The sequence below is a fragment of the Narcine bancroftii genome, chromosome 3 (genome assembly GCF_036971445.1).
Source record: "Narcine bancroftii isolate sNarBan1 chromosome 3, sNarBan1.hap1, whole genome shotgun sequence".
Classification (NCBI taxonomy): Eukaryota; Metazoa; Chordata; class Chondrichthyes; order Torpediniformes; family Narcinidae; genus Narcine; species Narcine bancroftii.
Window position 1 is genome coordinate 368616286 of NC_091471.1, and position 21184 is coordinate 368637469.

The 21184-nt window shown below is 38.4% G+C and overlaps 1 protein-coding gene across 3 annotated transcripts; it reads right to left on the bottom strand.

Annotated features, from left to right (window-relative positions):
* Positions 1 to 3353: 3353 nt before the first annotated feature.
* jmjd6 (jumonji domain containing 6, arginine demethylase and lysine hydroxylase) lies at positions 3354 to 19258 on the bottom strand. Of its 3 annotated transcripts, none has more exons than XR_011354972.1 (5): positions 18950 to 19258; positions 13311 to 13446; positions 7015 to 7153; positions 4209 to 4392; positions 3354 to 3471 (listed from the first exon to the last, which is right to left on the bottom strand). XR_011354972.1 is itself a non-coding variant. In XM_069930259.1 (5 exons), the coding sequence occupies exons 1-4, from the start codon at positions 19224 to 19226 to the stop codon at positions 4261 to 4263; spliced, it is 684 nt and encodes a 227-aa protein (XP_069786360.1). In that variant the 5' UTR covers positions 19227 to 19258; the 3' UTR covers positions 3354 to 3471; positions 4229 to 4260. The 3 variants fall into 3 exon arrangements, 2 of the variants coding, with proteins under 2 accessions (XP_069786360.1, XP_069786358.1); XM_069930259.1 differs by having other exon boundaries at positions 4229 to 4392; XM_069930257.1 differs by lacking the exon at positions 3354 to 3471 and having other exon boundaries at positions 4174 to 4392.
* Positions 19259 to 21184: the final 1926 nt, after the last annotated feature.

A 21184-nucleotide genomic window follows, 5' to 3' on the forward strand; every position in this document is an offset into this window, starting at 1 on the left:
CCAAGAGATCATCTCCAGACCTCATTCTGTACTATCATTTAGATTGGCCACTTCTGTTACTACTATTTTCTCAGCTTCTCTGCTGTGAAACCCTGATATAAGCTGCAGAATTTAGTTCTCAAGGAGTTTGAGAAGCAATGAAAATGGAGAGGAAATTTTAACCTGGTGGGCTCACAGGTGAAAAATACCAGAGAGCTGTTTAGTTGGTCTTCAAGACAGAATCCACAAGAATTTGGCATGCCTTTAGAAATGAAAGAATTACACTTTAAAAGGTAGTAAAACAAAAAAGTCTGCAGATGCTGTGATTGAAGTAAAAACAATGCTAGAGAAAATTAGCAAGTCAGTGTACTTCATATAGCAGATAAAGAAACCATGTTTCGGGCCTGAGTTCCGGTGAAACACAAGCCCACAGGCAAGAGGTAATAGGTGGATAAGGGAGGTATGACAGCAAATAGGGGGAATGGCTCTGTGAATGAAGGGAGCGGAGAGCTGGAGGAAAGGAGACAGGGGATAAAGAGAGAACAGGAAATGCACCAGCAGAAACCAGAGAAGTCGATGATAATGCCATCTGGATGAAGAGTGTTCAGACAGAATTTTGGGTGTCGTTTCTCCAATTTACAGGTTGCCTTGGTTTGGCAGTGCTAGGCCATGCGCGCACAATTGAAGTGTTTGGCCACTGGGTGATCCATGCCATTGATGAGGACAGAGTAAAGGGGCTCAGCAAAGTGATCTCCCAGCTTCCAACCAGTCTCCCTGATGTAGAGAAGGCCACAACAGGAGCACTGCATGCAGAAGATGACTGAGGCCGATTCTCAAGTGCTGCTTGAAAGGACTGTTTGGTGCCTCGAAAGGTGGTGAGGGAGGTGTGGGTGCAAGTGTGGCACCTCTTGTGGTCACAGGGGAAGATGCCAAGGGTCCAGCTAATGGGAAGGGGTGAGTGGGTGAACAGATTGGAAAAAAGTGGAGAATTGGGGAATACTTCAGAACAGTGGGGAACCAAAGGGAGCAGGGGAAACAGATTGGTCCCATGATGGGACCATGTTGTAGATGATGTAAATTGCAGAGAATAAGATGTGGGTGCAGGGGCTGGTGGGATGGTAGATAAGGACAAGGCAATCCTGTTTTGTTGTGTCTCAAGGCAGAAGGGGCCATTGCAAATGTGTGGTAAATGGATGAGGCGGGAAAGGACTGAGTTGATGGTGGTAGAGAAGGCACGTTTTTTGATGGAGGAAGACCTCATCTTACAAGCAGATACAATGGAGATGGAGGAATTGAGAGAGAGGAATAGAATCCTTACAGGGGTCTGGGTGTGAAAGTGTAGTCAACGTAGTTGTGGGAGTTGCTAGGTTTGTAAAATATGTCTGAAGAAAGTTGGTCTCCCAAGATGGAATCCGAGAGATCAAGAAAGGGAAGAGTGTGATCAGAGATGGAATAAGTAAATTTGAGGTTGATGTGAAAGGTAGTGGCAAAGTTGACGAGCTAATCATGGGTGCACGAGGCAGCTCACTGTAGTCACCAATATAACGGAAGAAGAGTTGAGGGTTGCAGCATGGATTGCTCCACGAAGCCAACAAAAAGGAAGGCATAGCTTGGATCCATGCGAATGCCAACTGCAACTCCTTTGGAAAATGCGGCTTTAAAAAGTGGTTTGTAATTCTGGAACACTTAAATAATGGTGTTTTGTATTAACATTTACACTTTATTAATGCCCAGACATATATGGCAGTTAAATTAGATATCCATTGTGCATTCTTCAGATTTAAGGGATCTCAGGTAAGGACCATACAAAGCATTCATGTACATAAACTCCCTCAAAGTCGCAAGGCAAGTGGATAGGATGGCAAAAAGGTTGCATGGCATGCTTGTCTTCATTGTTTAGGGTACTAAATATAAAATGCAAAAAGTAATGTTGAAGTGAAATATAACTTTGGTTAGGCCACTTTGGGGCATGTACAGGTCAATAAGCACACCAAAAATTAGATACAGGGCTTGATGAGGGCTGCCAAAAAAATTCTGCAGAATGTTTTGGGATTGCTGTCTATTTGTTACAAGAAGAGACTGGACAAACTTGGCTTACTCTGGAGTCCCAGAGATGTAAAATACTGGAGACCACAAGTTTAAAGGATATTTGTGAGGATTGTTTTTAAAAAAAAATATTGATGGGTGCCTGTGAAGGTGGTACAAGCAGATGCGATAGCAATGTTTGAGGTTGGAGAAGATCACACTACCCTCTGAATGAAGCAGCAGATGGCATGAATGGAAGATGATACTGGTGACCTTGAGCAACGAGGGTTAATCTAGTTACGTTGGCATTGGTGCTTTGGACAGAGTTTATCTCATAATCTTTGTGAACATCAGAGCAGATTGAATTATTAAAAACGTCTGCCTCTGCAATGAAATTGTAAAAAATTAGAGAATGCTCAGTGGAGAAATTTATATGAAGACCACAGAATATTCATGGATTTTAAATCCTGAAACCAAAGAGGACAATGGATATGCCATATGCTTATAACCACATATCATAATTCATTGCAACTTTATTTTATCATGTTAACTAAAAAAATTAGGACTATTTACTCTTATATGATTATTCAGCAATATGTAGTTATTTTCCACACCTCATCCCACTTTCCACTTCTTTCCCTGGGAAAGTGTTCAAGAAAATATTCTCAAATAGACTTAGTTCTTGTATTACTGCTGCATAACAACAAATATTTTCTAGGTAGGTTTCTGACTGTTCAACCAAATTTGCCATTAAACAGGTTTTCAAGTTAGGCACCTGGTATTCACCAGGTTAAAAGATCTAATACTCTAATTCACTCGAAAATGAAGCTATCAGTTTAATGAAGAATCAGATTATTTCCTTCCGATTTCTTGAAAATTGATTAATGCTGGAGTCTCAGCTGTAATCAAGATGACTGCTGTTCAACCTGTGATCCAGTTTGCTGAATTTGGCCTCTATTCCAATTTGAGAGAAACTGAATAAACGTGAACAAGAGTGTGCATGTGCCAAGGTGGGAGATAGTGAAAGCATATTTGCACTTCAAGTCAGGTGAAAACAAAATTACTGACTTGTCTCTGTTGAGGAATTAACAGCAAGTAACAAAATTGAATTGGTATTAGTATTATATTAATACTAATTGGTATTATTATCAAAAGTATTATACACACAATATAAATAGCAATTTTGAGATAGCGAGACTACTGTTAATTTAATCATTTCTGCAAATATTGCATGAGCTAATTATTTCTTAAGAGGAAGACAATCTTTAGAGATAATTAGCTGACTCAATAGAAATATCTAAAAACCAAAATAATTGCTACAAGGTGAAATAATAACCAACATTTACCAATTTTAAGTATCAAGAGTCAATGCAACATTTAATTGAAACAAAACTAAGGGAGAAACCAATTTTTTTATGGCAACAAAATATTGTGATGTTCCCAATCTCCTGGTTCTGAATACACCAACTACAAAATAAAAATGAGAATGCATTCAATTAGAATAATAAATGAAGACCAAAGACAAAACTTAATTTTAAATTTAGAATTCATGGTACTGGCAATGAACATGAGAATTCTGTATATCCAACTAGAGCACAACCCCAAATCATTTATCAGGTTTAAATCAAGTCCAATCAGGTTCTGTCAACATGGTCTGAATGAGTTACTTAGTGTTATTGCCCATGTCCTTAGTCTGTCATTCGTAATAGGATCAATAGGATGCTTAAGATTGTTGTTTTTCTAATGGTGGCGATGGTTCAGACAATGATAAAGTTGGAAAGACTTGGACCAGATTAAATTTGACCAGAGTTAAATTGGATTTTTAATTTTATGCCCAAGCAGGTATTTATTTTGAAAATTTTTTGAATACACTCATGATCAAAATGGAGATTTCTAAATTGAGAGCTTTAAGATAAAATCCAATTTATTCGCTGTACAACTTTATTCAGTTCAAGCAAAACTTGAACAGAAATAAATTTATGGTAATAAAAATCATCTCATAAATTTGAGCCAACAACGTAATTGTTTCGCTCGATTGTTTAGCTCAATATAACTGTTAATTTAAGGAAGAGTTTACAAAAATATCTTTACATCAGATAATTGCACTGAAGGAGAAACCAATTGACATTCGATATTCATAAATGGCTAGAATCACAATCACCAAGAAGGTAAAATCCTAAAAGTGAATTAGTTTAATCTTTCACCATAGTTTTCTTTATTTTACGTTGTAATGTCGATTTCTTCCAGTGTTTCTTGTCACCTGGAAGAACTGCGTTCTTTGCTCACACAGTCATCTCGAGATTGAGAGCTACCATCTTCCATCATATTGCAGGTTCTTCTTTTCTTCCTTCGGTGGGTCATTCCATCTCCTTCTGCCCCAGAGTCACACTAGTTTTCCAAAGGAGAAAAATAAACTTATGAAGGAAAAAAACTAACAAACATTTTCAACAAATTGTCCTTTGCATTGAGCCACATAGGCACATTTCCTCTCAACAATTTTTCTCTCATAGGAATTCATGACATACATAATATAGAAAAGCTCATGAAAGGTGACTATCAGCATTGAGCAATACATATAACTACCTAGCAAGGACAACAGCTGCAAGGAAAATGAAATAAAGGAGTGTGCTGTGAGGTGCTCCAATGTTATACAGTGAATTCCTTTATTCAAATATTGATGCAGCTGTGTTGGAGAAACAAAAATGTTTCTCATTTAATAGTTGTGATCAGTGGATACATGACATCACTACATCCATTGTTTTACCTTATATATGGGGTATTGCATTACTTCTTAAGGTGATGTCAAACAAAGCCTTGTCTTATCAATCTTGGACTGTTATGAAATTCAAGATGTATTCCTCTGGTATTGGCAGAAGATAGTAAACTTTTATACAAAATAAACAGAAACCAAACTAAATTAAATGGAGAGGAAAAACTGGCAGGAAATTGTTAAGCTTAAGGGCCTATCAAGGGTACAGATAGATGAAACATACCATATGACATTAGTTCAGCTTCCAACTCATTCAAAGTGAAGTAGGAACAAACATTTGACAAGTTTTATGGGGTCATTTAAAGGGACAAAGCAGACTAAAAATAAATAATGGAAGAAAAAGCAAATAACTATCTTAATGATTTACTTCAACAAAGGCTCCATAAGTAGCAATGAAACAATGAAATAAGTGTGTTTCCAAATGAGAAATTATAAAGAAATAAATTTTCTTGCCACATCTTTTGTTCAATTAGAAAGTGGCTAAATTAACAAAATTTGCAGATTTTAAAAAATGTATATCGTAAAAATTAAGGGTATTTAAGGACATTAATTTTAAAAGCAGGCAGCACGAAAACACTGAATGATAGCAGATTAGTTTCAGAATAGCTTTATAAAGAGGAGCCTGAACAAATGCAGCCCAATCCCATAAATGTTCAAAATTACCACTGATCTCTTATTTCTGCATAATCAGAAACAATATCAAGAGACTGGTTTCTTAAACTATCTATGACATAAACCAAGTGTTTGTTAGTTGAAATAGAAGTCACTTTTGAATTATAATTTGGCTTACGTTTGAAGAACAATCCTTACATTGCTTTTGTGGAACAAATTGTTGGTTTAAATAAACAATCCATTGGATGAAAGCTATCAGCCTGGATCAAATGCACTACATATAGTCATTAGTCTCTGACCTCTTCAATTCCAATTAATTCGATCCAAATCAGTTCATAGTTGAACAGAACCACACTGTTTAGTCTGTAGAAGTTTATCATTCCAGTTAAAACAGCTCATTGAAGATGACATCCCTAAAAAAATAGGGATATTGCTGCTGGGTAAAAATATTGTCAGCTGGCTTCAGCTTCAGTGGATATCGGGAGCTTTTCAACCTCATATTTCATTTTTTTTTCCTGTCAGTGAATTGCATCATACAAATTTACACACTCCCATCGATATCCTGTCCTAATTTTCAGAGTTTCAGAACAGCCTCTCTCAAAAAAAATGATTATGTACAAGGAATCTTATCTTGTATAGTGTCACGTAAAGAAATAATATTTAAGGTCACTGAGAACACAGAAGCCTCTCGACAGACAAGATGTTACCGTCTGCCAACTTCAAAGGGGAAACTACTAAGTCACAGTTTCTAGAGGCGACAGACCAAGTGTGCCTTAAATCCCCCCCAAACCTCTGACGATCCGAATGCCATGAGGCCTCATGCCTCAAGTCGGCATCGACCACGACCAATACATCCTTCATGATTTCTCGGGGGCTAACACTGCTCCACTGATCACAACTATTAAATGAGTGAACTGAGATTGCATGCTCATCCTAAGCAATGCCACCACAGTCTTTCATGGTCTTATTCCAGATACATGCTCTTGCTTTTATTCTTGTCATATTATTTCCTTTCCATCTTTAATGAAAAGTAAAATGGATGTCAGCCATTTACTGTCATATATTCATTAAGTTTAACAGCAAAGGTTTCAATTTCTCAAACATTTCAACATATACAGTATCAGGTGCAAAATTAAGGTTGTCACCAGACATCATGGATCAGTTATCAAAGGAAATCACTCTTGAATTTATACTTAAATGCATTTTGTAACGGTTTTATATCTAGGATAACAAAACTGATTGAACCAGTTTAATTTATCAAAGTTATTTAGAAATTGTCCCATTTCTTAGTTACCCTGAACATCAAAGACCAAAATCTATTATTTTGCTGAGCATATTTTCAAATTTAATTGTGAAGGCATGTATAATTTTCCAGCATAGAGTTGCAGCAAGGATATACAAACAAATGTTGTCAAGAGATAGAAAGAATTATGCACTGAATTGCATCCTCTAATTATCTATGTTCTGGGTTTTCCATTTCTAATTGCAAGAATGGGATTCATGTCATGATTTCATATTTATTTATTAAACATGTTACTAGTTTTATCTCGTTTTATTCCACTTTTACTGATAACACCATAAAGTTACAAAGTAACTTAATCATGCGAGTCAAGAAATTTAATTCTCACCTCGGAGTCAGAGTCTGAGGAACTAGAACTGGATGAACTGGAAGAATCACTTGAGCTGTCTGATGCAATGCCCGTGGATTCCTGAAGGTCAACCAAATCTGCTGCTACAGCAAGTTCTGGCCGTTCTTGCTTTAAGATCCTTCATTATACAAAAGAGAGCAAACGTGATTCTTCTCAATGAATTGTCAATTGAACGATAAAATTGTATGTTAATTAACATCTATGCTTAAACTGATTTATTTTTTGTCAGACTCCATGTGTTCAATTTGTAATTGCAAGTATTTTTATTTGTGCTTTTGTATTATTTAAGAAAATTAAGTCAAATTTCTAATTTTCAATTCCAAATTCAATTTAGCTCAACCAAAAAAGTTGCCAGACAGGAAAAAAAGAAATATTCTGTTATCTGTTATGAGCCCAAAGGACCCCAAAACCCAGCAGCAATAGACAATCACCAAGACAAGTAGTTACTTAAACAAAAGTTGTTTTTAATTATCTTTAAACATGAAAATAGAATCAAACTTTAACTTATCTCTATTAACTTAACTGAACCCAACTTAACCCCCTTCTAATTCTAAGCGCATGTGTATGTAATGTGTGTGTAAATAAGTTATTTGGTTCACAGTTCAATCTCACTTCTCATTCCTCCAAGTTCACTGGTTGCAGACAATTCTTATTACTGTGCACTGAATTTAACATGTATAAAGTTCACCAGGCGTTGGTGCTCGAAAGGTAAATTTTTACCACTCAGGAAGATTCTCGTAGGGTTTGCAGAGAGATTTATTGTTTCAGGATTTCCCCAACTGAGGTTCCACCATTAGTCTCCTCAATGTCTTGCTGATGAAAGTTGCCCCATCAGGGTTTTCCAGATGATAACCTCTTTCTTTCAAGCTACTACAGAGTTCCTTTCTGTTCATCTTATTCCAAGAGAAACATCAGACAGATAGCACTTTCAGCCATCCGCCACTCTGGAGTTTGTTTCAGTTCCAACCATCTTCTCCTACTTGTTTCGGCTGTTTTTCTCTCTCTCTCTCCAACTGAGAGAAAGCCCATGTGACTCTCACTTGCAAAACTCCTGACCTTCTCCAGCAAACAATAGGAGTTAGTCTTCTTGGTCAAGTTGTTGTCTTTAGATAAACAAAAAACCAGGAGTGACCTTTCTGTCACTGTCAAAACCCTTGCAAAGAGCTTTTAACACCCAGAGCATCTCCTGCTTGTTGCTTTAATGACATCATTTCAATTAGCACCTACTTGTGAAATGTGCACAGCACAAGTTTCTGTAAATTCACTAAATATGAATTATTCAATATTTAAAATAAGATCGGTTTTAGTGTGTGTATGTAACCTACTCTAATTTTACCAATTTATCTCCCAAATTTTCCATTACACCTCCCCTCCTTTAAAGGAATTTTAACTCGAGTTAAAATTCAGTAATAACTAACCGGTCTTTAAAATCACTAAAGATATAACAATTCATATATACATGTTTTAATAAAGTAACAATATGGAGAGCATTTTATACATGATCAATTTTAACATCTTGACAATCTGCTATACTATTATTTGAACCTCTGATATGAATAATTTGCAGATTATAATCTTGTAATATCAAACTCCAGTTTAACAATCTTCTGTTCTTGTTCTTCATTTTATTCAAAAACACCAGAGGATTGTGGTCAGTAAATATCACAATTGGTTCCTGAGAGGAAATTTTGCAGAGCAAGCCTGATAGACAACAGTTCTTTTTCAATAGTGGAATAGTTCCTTTGATGAACATTGAATTTTCTTGAAAAGTAGGCAACAGGATGGTCAATTTCATGATCTTTCTGCAATAAAACTGAACCTGCTGCCCCCTCACTCACATCGACTGCTACAGAAAAAGGATGATCAAAATCAGGAGATTTTTTTTCAACACCAGGATAATGGCATAGCATATCCTTTTCAGAACTAAAGGACAGGGACAATTTTGCTCTCAGTGGTTGCCAACACCATTGCTTTCCTATTCAATTTCAAGAATTAAAAACCTAAAGGACTACACATGGATAATTCAAAGACATAATGACCTATCAAATTTCATGTCACTATAAAACTCAGTGTCCCCCTGATAAATGGGCTCCCTGCATAGCCACAGCAGAGGTGAGGAACCCACACAGGGCAGTGGGAGCAAACATCATACCTGGTTGGGTACTGAAGGACTGTGCAGATTAGCTGATGGCAGTCTTTACATACATTTTCAACATCTTTCTGCATCAGCCCATCGTCTCTGTGTTTCAACACAGCCACCATCATTCCAGTACCAAAGAAGGCAACAGTAACAAGCCTCAATGAACTACTGCTCCATGGCTCTGACCTCTAACATAATGGAATAATTTGAGTGTCTGGTGATGGAATGCATCAAACCACACCTCCCAGACACATTGGATCCATTTCAATTCTCCTACAGAAGAAAGCATTCCACTGATGTTTTTGCCTTGGCCCTCCACTCTGTCGTGACCCACCAGAAGAATAATGCTTCATACACCAGGCTGTTGTTCATTGGCTTCAGCTTGGTGTTTAACATGATCATTCCCTCAAGGTTGGAAGAGAAGCTATCCTTGATGGGACTCAACACTCCTCTCTGTAACTGGATTCTGGACATCCTAATGGATAGATCACACTCTGTACAGTTGGTAGCAGAGAGTTGAACACCGTCATGCTGATCACTGGCTCTTCTCAGGGCTGCGTGCTCAGCCCACTGCTCTTCACACAACTGTCCAACGACTGTAACGTCAAGCTTACAGACGACAACAGTAGTTGGCCTCAACAACAATGATGAGTTACTCTAAAGGGAAGAGGTGTAAAATCTTGTGATAAGGTGTGACAATAACTGAGCCTCAATATGGACAAGACAAAGGATATAATTGTGGGTTTTAGGAGGACCAGGAACAACCACCCTCCACCATAGATTAGTAACTCAGAAGTGCAGAGAGCACCAAGTTCCCCAGTTCACTTAACAAGTGAACTATCCTGGACACACATCTCTTTACTTGCCAGGAAGGTACAACAGCTACTGCAATTCCTGAGAAGACTGAGGTGGGCAAGATTACCAGCCACCATCATGTCAATCTTCAACAGGAGATCCATCAAGAGCGTTGTGGTGGGATGCATCACAGTCTGGTATGGTTGCTGTAGAGAAGTGGATCAGAGGTCAATCTAAATGACGAAGAGAGACATAGGATCACAACAGTCTCCCTCCTCTCTCCCCACCCCATCAACATGATCTACCAGGATCATTGTCTAAAGAGGGCGTGCAAAATTGTTAAGCATCCTATCACCCTGCATACACCATCTGTCAGTTACTTCTATTAGGAAAGATAGAAGAGCATCACAGCCAGCATCAACCAGGCTGAGAAACAGTTTCTTCCCATGGGCAGTGAGAATACCGAACAAATTAAATGCTCACACTAACCATCCAAGACTTTACTATTTATTAAACAATATTTATTTTTCTCCGATATTTGGCCTGCATCTGTATTGGTTGTCTGTATGTGTGTTATGTCTGGTTGTACATTTGCCAATTTTGCAGCAAGGACTGGAGAAAGCTGTTTCATTGGACTTTAATAAACTTGAAAATTTGTGTGCTCAGATCAACGTGTAAATATTATATCCAGAGAAAACTAAGTACAAAAGAACTAACCGAAGAGACCAGGTTTGTTCAAATATTGATGTGGATCTAACCTATTTTATCATCCTTGGAGAAAATGAACTATTTGTTTCAATAGTTTTGATCATGAAAAGCAGATGAAGTGTTGGCAGAAGAAGAGTGATTATGTCACTGGACAACAATTTAAAATCACTGAATTCATGATTCAAAGACAGGTTCTAATCTTATTGTGATAGCTGAACATTCAAAATCGCTGAAATCCATGAAGGACACTGTGAAAACGAGATAGCAGCAAGGATTCAGGACATCCCCATTTGCAGGAGTAACCCTTAAATACACTTATTAATATGATTCTTCATGAAAAGAAAATTATACATAGCATTAATGAATAATAATGCTATAATAATGAATAATAATCCAGCTGCGCTGGATGGGTCACGTCTCCAGAATGGAGGACCATCGCCTTCCCAAGATCGTGTTATATGGCGAGCTCTCCACTGGCCACCGTGACAGAGGTGCACCAAAGAAAAGGTACAAGGACTGCCTAAAGGAATCTCTTGGTGCCTGCCCCATTGACCACCGCCAGTGGGCTGATAACACCTCAAACCGTGCATCTTGGCGCCTCACAGTTTGGCGGGCAGCAACCTCCTTTGAAGAAGACCGCAGAGCCCACCTCACTGACAAAAGGCAAAGGAGGAAAAACCCAACACCCAACCCCAACCAACCAATTTTCCCTTGCAACCGCTGCAATCGTGTCTGCCTGTCCCGCATCGGACTTGTCAGCCACAAACGAGCCTGCAGCTGACGTGGACTTTTTACCCCCTCCATAAATCTTCGTCCGCGAAGCCAAGCCAAAGAATGAATAATAAAAAATATCAAAGCTAGCCACAGAAATAAAAGTGGAATAAAATAAAACATCAATAGCTCATCAGTGATGTAGGAGATGGGGGGGGGGGGTGGAGGGTGAGTGTGAGCATTTTTCAAAATTGGTGCCCCCCCCCCCTTCCCGGATTCCAACACCCTTCCCACCGATGATATCCCACCTACCCACACTCTGGTCTGACGATGCTGCCACCTTCCCCCTTTCTGGTTCTACGCCGCTGCACTCCCTGGTACGATGCTATCACCGCCACTGGTGAAATATCAGTGTGGCCTGCTATTCAACCACTGACTCACCATCTGGTATACGCAGTGGTGCTTTTTTATGTGCTCACTCACCCTAACCTTGGAAGCTGGCTACTCCCCTGTAGCTAATATCAGTTCTCCTTATCTGTTTAAAAATACACGATTTCTTTATGAAGACAAGATACATAAAATTCAGATGGAAATATTCAGATTAAGAATGTAGATTTTTTTGTATCATGAAATTGAAGTATGACAAATTGTTCTAAAAGTGGGAAAATTAGATCATCAGTTTAGCAGCAATAAAAGGCAATTTTGTACAAATCAAAAGATGTTGTTAAAAAGTTTTCCAAGGCCCTTCTAGTGAACCGTGCATTGTTTAAACCATCTTACTGAGCAGGTATGGATAAGCACAAAATATTAATTTGGCAGAAATAGAAATTTAGAGACATGGCTACCAAAATCGGCTGTTTTATTTTTGCAAAATACTTAAATTTTTCAATTGTAGTTTGTTATTTTTAAATTAATTAACAAATGCATCTGTTCAAATTGTTTACCATGAAGGAGTTTGAAACATTTATAGAATTTCAAACATTAATCTGTCAATGGCATAAACAAAGTTAGCCATACAAATTAAAAATGTTGGAAGTCAGCTATAATGAACTAGCAAATGCAGCCAGTTACAAAAGTACTCGTCTTGATGTCCAATGGCTCATAGTAGTGAAACTGCTTTGACTCTAATCAGAAATGCAAATGGTTTATTAGATGAGCAAAATGTTCAGCACGGACATGCATACTAAGACTTTGTGACTCACTTTTCAGCAAGTTCTGCCAGAACCATGTAAAAACAACAGAACATGGTTTGTCCTCACTTGGATTAATGGAGGAATCCATTTATTACACTCAGATTGCCACTTCAGCAAAATACTACTCTAGACTCAAAAGCAACTGAAATATTTTGCTTGAGAAAAATTGTCAGCTTAAATTACAAGCAGCTATATTTCATTAGGAGCTTGAGGATTTTTTGCACGTCACCAAAGACTTGGAAATTTTTTACAGGTGCACCTGGAGAGCATTTTGACTGGTTGCATCACTGTCTGGTTTGGAGGTGCCAATACACAGGACAGGAAAAGGCTACAGAGGGTTGTGAATTCTGCCAGCGTTATCATGGGCATTAGTCTTCACTCTATTAAGGACATCTCTAAGAGGCAGTATCTCAAGAAAGCAGCATCCATTATCAAGGACCCTCGCCACTCAGGCCATGCTGATTTCTTGCTGCTAGAATCAGGAAGGAGATACAGGAACCTGAAGATAAACAACCAACTTTACAAATGCAGGTTCTTCCCCTCTGCTAATAGATTTCTGAATTTACAATGAACCACAAAACAATGACTTCAGTTTTTTTTTTGCACCAACTTACTTATTTTAAAATAAATGTAATTTATAGCAATTTTTGCACCTGAAATGAACAATACTGCTACCGCAAAACAACAAATTTTGTGGCACGTTCATGGCAATAAACCAGACTGATTACCTGTACCACTTTCTGGACAGCTTTGGACGTCCTCTAACAGTTTTATGCCACACCACAGGAAAATTGGTTGCACTGGCAAAATTCTGAGTGACAGCAATGGTGTGATCCATATTGAGTACGACATGCCACCAACCACCTGAAAGACAAAAAGAGCATTTTTGTAAGAAGCCCATTTTAAAATTTCAATCAACATTACAGACATTTAACCAGTTTTCAAACAGTCGATTAAACATGCACCAAATATTTTTCACTGTGGTTTACAAAAATAAAACAAAGCAGAAATTTATAGCCTTTCCTTTGTACAAATCATCTGGCTGATCTCTTTTCTTGCTTGCTGCACTTTTAAGTATTAAAAGTTTGCAAATGACAACCATTTCCCAGTAGCCACATCAACTATCCCTGATAAAGGCAGAAATTCACCATCTTTGAATAGCGATGGAACAGAATTCATAATGACAATAGGTGTTAGGCTATTTAACTTTTCATTTTTTTTAAAGTATTGTTTTATTTTCCACTAAAATGTTATGAATTTGATCATGAACCTGTGATGCTTTATCTCCTGAAGGGCCTTCACCTTTGTTCCTGTCTGTAGCATCCACATGCAATCTTCTCACTGGAAACATCACCAAAGAATCAATTCATGCCCTTGACATAACCTGTTCAATCTGTTTTTATAATCAAGAATCCAAAGGTTTGAACCTTGAGATCCAGTACCTACACCAAATATAAACCAATTTCCTTAATTAGGTCAGAATTAACTCACACCCAAAGAAAGAATTGGAAGCACTGCAATTTGTCTGCTGCAGCAATGGTTCCCCAATCCACTGGCTCTCCACTCAACCCTGGACCACCTGGACAACAGTAATATATACATCAAGTGGCTTTTCATTGATTATAGCTCAGCTTTCAACATCATTGTCCCTTCAGTACTGGTCAGCAAGCTTCAGACCTGGGATGCTAAACCTCCCTCTACAACTGGATCCTCGTCGTAAGTACAGTCAGTATGAATTGGGAAAAGTCTCCTCCTCAATGACAATCAAGATAGGAGCACCTCAAGGATATGTACTTATCCCACTGCTCCACCTTCCTCTGCACCCATGTCTGTGTGGTTAGGCACAATTCAAATGCCATTCACAAATTTGTCAATGACTTCTTGGTCATCGGCAGAATCACAGTAATACAGGAGTGAGATAAAGGAGCTCGTTGAGTAGTGTAACAACACAAACTGCACCCAATGTTTGCAAACAATCCTACTCTTAATTATGGATTTCATGATGGGGAAAATCAGGACACAAACCAGTCCTCTTTGAGGGGTCAGCAGTCACAAAGGTCAAGAACTTTAAATCTAGGGTGTCAATATCTGAGGATCTATCCTGGGGCCTCAATGTTGTTGCAATCACAAAGAAGACTTGCAAGCAGCAATATATCGCAAGGAGATTTAGTGTGTCACCAAAGGCTCTTGCAAATTTCTACAGGTATATTGTGGAGAGCATTCTGACTGATTGCATTTCTGTCTGGTATGAGGTGCCAATGCACAGGATAGGAAAATCTACAGCAGTGGTTCTCAAACTTTTTCTTTCCACTCACATACCACTTAAAGCATTCCCTATGCCATTGGTGCTCTGTGATTAGTAAGGGATTGCTTAAGGTGGTATGTGAGTCGAAAAAGTTTGAAAACCATTGTTTTAATCATATCTAATTGACTCGTTATGTGCACGGCTTCATAACTCCAAAGGAAATGGGCCCCTGACAATTTTTCTCAAGCCAAATCTTTGGCTTGGCTTCGCGGACGAAGATTTATGGAGGGGGTAAAAGTCCATGTCAGCTGCAGGCTCGTTTGTGGCTGACAAGTCCGATGCGGGACAGGCAGACACGGTTGCAGCGGCTGCAGGGGAAAATTGGTTGGTTGGGGTTGGGTGTTGGGTTTTTCCTCCTTTGCCTTTTGTCAGTGAGGTGGGCTCTGCGGTCTTCTTCAAAGGAGGTTGCTGCCCGCCAAACTGTGAGGCGCCAAGATGCACGGTTTGAGGCGAGATCAGCCCACTGGCAGTGGTCAATGGGGCAGGCACCAAGAGATTTCTTTAGGCAGTCCTTGTACCTTTTCTTTGGTGCACCTCTGTCACGGTGGCCAGTGGAGAGCTCGCCATATAACACGATCTTGGGAAGGCAATGGTCCTCCATTCCGGAGACGTGACCCACCCAGCGCAGCTGGATCTTCAGCAGCGTGGACTCGATGCTGTCGGCCTCTGCCATCTCGAGTACTTCGATGTTAGGGATGAAAGCGCTCCAATGGATGTTGAGGATGGAGCGGAGACAACGCTGGTGGAAGCGTTCTAGGAGCCGTAGGTGATGCCGGTAGAGGACCCATGATTCGGAGCCAAACAGGAGTGTGGGTATGACAACGGCTCTGTATACGCTTATCTTTGTGAGGTTTTTCAGTTGGTTGTTTTTCCAGACTCTTTTGTGTAGTCTTCCAAAGGCGCTATTTGCCTTGGCGAGTCTGTTGTCTATCTCATTGTCGATCCTTGCATCTGATGAAATGGTGCAGCCGAGATAGGTAAACTGGTTGACCGTTTTGAGTTTTGTGTGCCCGATGGAGATGTGGGGGGGGCTAGTAGTCATGGTGGGGAGCTGGCTGATGGAGGACCTCCGTTTTCTTCAGGCTGACTTCCAGGCCAAACATTTTGGCAGTTTCCGCGAAACAGGACGTCAAGCGCTGAAGAGCTGGCTCTGAATGGGCAACTAAAGCAGCATCGTCTGCAAAGAGTAGTTCACGGACAAGTTTCTCTTGTGTCTTGGTGTGAGCTTGCAGGCGCCTCAGATTGAAGAGACTGCCATCCGTGCGATACCGGATGTAAACAGCGTCTTCATTGTTGAGGTCTTTCATGGCTTGGTTCAGCATCATGCTGAAGATTGAAAATATTTCAGTAACAATTGGGTCTAAAGCAGTGATTCTCAACCTTCCCTTCCCACTCAGAGACCACCTTACTAATCACAGAGCACCGATGGCCTAGGAATTATTTAAAGTGCTTTGTGAGTGGAAAGAAAACGGTTGAGTTGTGAACTCAGCCTGTACCATCATTGACATCAATCTTCACTCCATCGAGGACATGTACAAGAGGCGGTGTCTTCAAAAAGCAGGCTCTATCTTCAAGGACGTAGAGCCTGAAGACCAACCGACACACGTCAGGAAAAAAAAACTTCTTCCCCACTGCCACATTTCTGAATCGACAATGAATCACAGACACTACCTTTTTTTCTTTTTGCACTAATTTTAAATGCAATTTAAAGCCAAATTTGAACTGTGATGTCACACAGCAACAAATTTAATGACGTGTCCATGACAATAAATTCTTATTCTGAGCAAAATAAAGGAATGAATTGTGGTCTTCAGGAAGGGGAAATCAGGAGAATACAAAATAGTCTTCATCAAGAGGGTCAGCAGTGGAGAGGGTCAAGAACTTAAAATTCCTGGGTATCAACATCTCTGAAGATCTATTCTGGGGCTATCAAGTCAAAGCAATCATGAAGGCAGCAATTGCATTTAGTTTGGAGTTTGAGAATGGAATGTCACCAAAGACCCTTGCAAATTGCTGCAAGTGTAATGTCAGCATTCTGACTGGTTGCACCACTCCGATTATGGAGCTGTCAATGCACAGGACAGGGAAAGGCTTCAGAGGATTGTGAACTCAGCCAGCACCATCATGGGCATTAACCTTCTCTCCATTAAGAACATCTTTAAGAGGCAGTGTTTAAGAAAGCAACCTCTATCATCAATGACCCTCACCACCCAGGGCATGACCTTTTCTCACTGCTACCATTAGGAAGGAGAGGCATACCCAACATGACAAACAGCTTCTATTCTGCTCTCAGATTTCTGAACAAATACTACCTCACTTTTTTTTTTGCACTATTTTTAAATATGGGTACTCCACCACGTACGACTGTAATTCGGACCGGAGGATCGGTGACAACTCGAAATCGATAAAGGTGGACAATAACCTGCAGAATTTATACAAATTGAATTACCTTCCCTTGCTTGGAAAGATTTACATAGATGATGGGCAGGATCAGTTGTACTAAGAGGAATGTGATGCCAAGACTGCAATGTTTCTTTCAATCCTTGCCCATTCTTATAGCATTGTTTTTTTTTAAAAAAAGCACTGAATAAGCACGTCAGATAATTTATATGGAATTCTAAGTGCCAAGAATCTCCATGGAAAAGCTTCCATGGGATTATTCATTGGGTAGACTACGATTGATCAACTAATAAAATATTATTTGGATGTCCAATTGAAATTTATAGCTTTTTTTTGAGGGAAGAGATATTTCTGATTGGGCTCAAATTGATCTACACATGGCAGGTGAGAAGATACAAATGGAATTTTAAATTATTGTCTGGAAAGACAGATAACCCCATTCATCTGGATATGGCAGCAAATTAATAAATGTATAAGTCCAAAAGTGGAATTATCTTCAAAAACACGTATCAAAATGAGTTAATACCAATGAAAGAAAAGCCTAGACATTCGGCACCATAAAGGGATCAGGTATATCGAGGATTTTATGACATTTGAACAGCTTAAATTAAAAGATACCATTTGTCATATAGAACTATCTTCAATTAAGATCTTTTTTAAGAGATAGTTTAGGACCAGCCATGAGCCTGACAATATGTAGTGACATGGAGCTTCTTCAAAAGAGGATCACAAGTTAATTTATATCCAAGATGTATTTCCTATTGCAGGGCAATAGCCCAAAATCGGACTTGCACAGATCAAGGGAAAGGTGGGAGACGGACAGGGGGGAAAAAGAATTCAAAATTTTGCTCTGATAATATGCTATTAATGTCAATTATAGATTGGTACAATACAACTTTATGCACCAATTGTATCTTATACCACAAAAAAAATAGTTTAAAATCTGAAATTCCAGACTCGTGTTTATATAGGTTATACATTCAACCTGGCTATACATGTAAGTAAGATTCTTTGGTATAACTTGGCAGAAATGTTCACAAAAATTATAGAAGTGGATTTTCGATGGGAACCAGAACTGTACTTATTGAACAACCTTATGGTTATTGGTACAAAGGTATCAAAATATAAAATACAGTTCATGAGGATTGCACTACCAGAAGCCAGGAAATGTATAGAAGTTCAACTCCTCCCTTCTTATTACTTGCTGTAATATGGAAACGCAAAGTTATGCCCCCCCTGGAAAAGATAACAATCTTAGAAAGATATGTGTTTGTTAAAATATGGCAAACTTATTTGAATCATATTGGCTCAAGGATATAATTAACTTCCCCGAAAAGGTTTAAATGACAGTCAAAAATTGTTGAATTCCTGAAGATCAAGATTATAGACTAAATAATGAAGGGGGCGGGGGAAAGAGTTGAGATTTAGGAAATTATGAGATTAGTTTTAAAATACAATTTATATATGTAATAATGTTTTATGAGTCTTGGAAATATTAAAAATTTTTTTTTAAAAAGCACAAAAGGTAATTTTTCAAAATTATTCGTGGTTACATTGGAGAAATACAGATAAATAATTTTCAAGCGGGTCCACATCATTTTTTATAATGAATCATCAGCTTCAGCGTAGACCAATTAAACTAGTGCTCTTAAAAAATGTTACCTGGAACAAAGACAGTCTCCCCAGGTTTCTGTAGAATTTCCAAAGGTTTAAACTCTTGGGGCCAAGTTGGATGTTGCGTTCGAGGATAGACAATGACAAACCACGTGATGGCCTCATCCTGTTGATTCCCACCTTCTTCACGGGTTAGTTTGATAAGTTCTCGAGGTGTATTTGTAGGGAACAAGCACCAACGTTTATGACCTTGAACCAGAGCATTCCACGCACTTGTTCCTAAAGGATCAATATGGATACCAGTTCCAGACCTAGGAGGGCCCATAACAAACCATCTGAAAAGGTAAAACAGAAGAAATAGCTGTTACTTTTATATTCATTCTTGCAATGCAAGGTTTCATTGTGTTGATCCAGATGTTATTCCTTATGTTTTATTAGAATACACCACAGAAATATTCTACTTGCAAGATAGCTTTGATTTTTATTCTTACAAAAGTACTCAGAATTATAATGAATTATAAATGTCTATGGACTGAGTAAATAAATGAAAATTGCCAGATGAGTAAAAGATACACATGAAACTTGTTCACTTTATCAAGATGACACAAGATTTGTAATTTCACTGTTCACTACCCATCCTGAACTTTATACAAATTATACGTCAATCTTCATTAGGTCTGTGTCCTGCTAAACTGAACTAATTTCCTGGTCCTCTAAATAGATCCCTCAGTGGCCTTGATTTTCTCCAACTTGAAATCCCCTTCACTGTTCAGATTCAAGTTCTGCAAATTTCCTTCCATTTTGTTTTCTCTGCAAGTGTCTTCAACCTTTAGAATCATCCTAAAGGACTTCAAACTCAGTATCTATTTTAAAGATTGCAGGCGAATCTAAATTTTTAGATTTTTATGTTAATAATTCTGAACTATTCCATAAGTTATTTGTAATACAACCACAAACGAACAACCTGTGACTGAGTGAAGTGGTGGATTAAAATGGCAAATTTTCATTGCAGCAACTTCAGATTAGATGTATTTATTGTAAACATCTCACCATGAAGGAGTTGGATCATTCTCTTGATTTAATTCCATGGAAAAGGGAAAGGTACAATCAAGCAATTTGGAACGAGGGGATGAGGTAGATTAAAATGGTAAATTTTCATTACAGCAACTATGTAACAGCATAATATGAGGTCAGAGTAGAAACGAATAGAAAATTAAGCTACTTGTGTGGAGACAAACAACGTCAAAGGCAAGGTTTCAGATAAATTTTTGGGACAGTGGAAGGTGATATTCTCTGTTTTTAATGATTACCAACCTCAGAATCTTGAAGCTGATTTCTGCCTCAGTACTTCTGCTAAATGGCTTTGCTCAACAAGCTCATTTGTCACAGTAAATAATCCAATACATTTTATACTGTATTGTCAAGGAAGTGATCGGAGTGGGATGCTTTAACCTGCAATCTATTCCAATGGAGAGAAAAAATGGACATAGGAGAGATTGCAGATGTTGAAACTCAGCTGATCAAGCAGCATTAGTGGGAGAAAAGGAACGGTCAACATTTTGGGCTGGAACACAGACTTTTTCTCCCGTGATGCTGCTCAACCTACTGAGTTCCTTTAACAAATTGTGTTTTGCACAGAAAGGGTAGAATTGAGAAAAGACTTGTGTCTGCGGATGCTTCTGAAAATAACATGAAAGGGACATAAATAACTGATTTGAAAGATAACGTTCATTTTCCATACAAAAGAAAATTCTGTTGTTAAACTTAAAAATACTTGGCCCTTTTATTAAATAAATCATACTTTGTATGTTTTTCAATTCTTTGTACATTTTCTCAAGGTGTTTTTTACTATCATCGACTTTGATCAACAAACCAAGGAATGTCATTTTACTCAGTAGTTCCTTCAAAAATCTGCATATTGTCCAGCTAAGAAGCAACCAAGTTTTAAAAATAATAACAATTTGACTTCTCTTTCATCAGACACCAACCATTGCTAACTGCATAGTGGTGGCTTTCAATTTAGTGAAATGTGAAAGTCTGCAGAAGCTATGACTGTAGTATAAAAATGTACACAGAATCTTATGTCCTACATTATTGCAGCTTACATATTGTACTCAAATGGAAATCAAGGTTCTCGAGTTTCTAATGAACCCTTCACATAATACCTTTCTTGTTACTCCAGAAATCTGACAAACAACTTTTGCCTTTTTAGAAGTTACTCTGTACACACTGAAATCACAAACGTGGGCATCAAAAAAGACTAGTTGCTTAGGCTGCCATTAA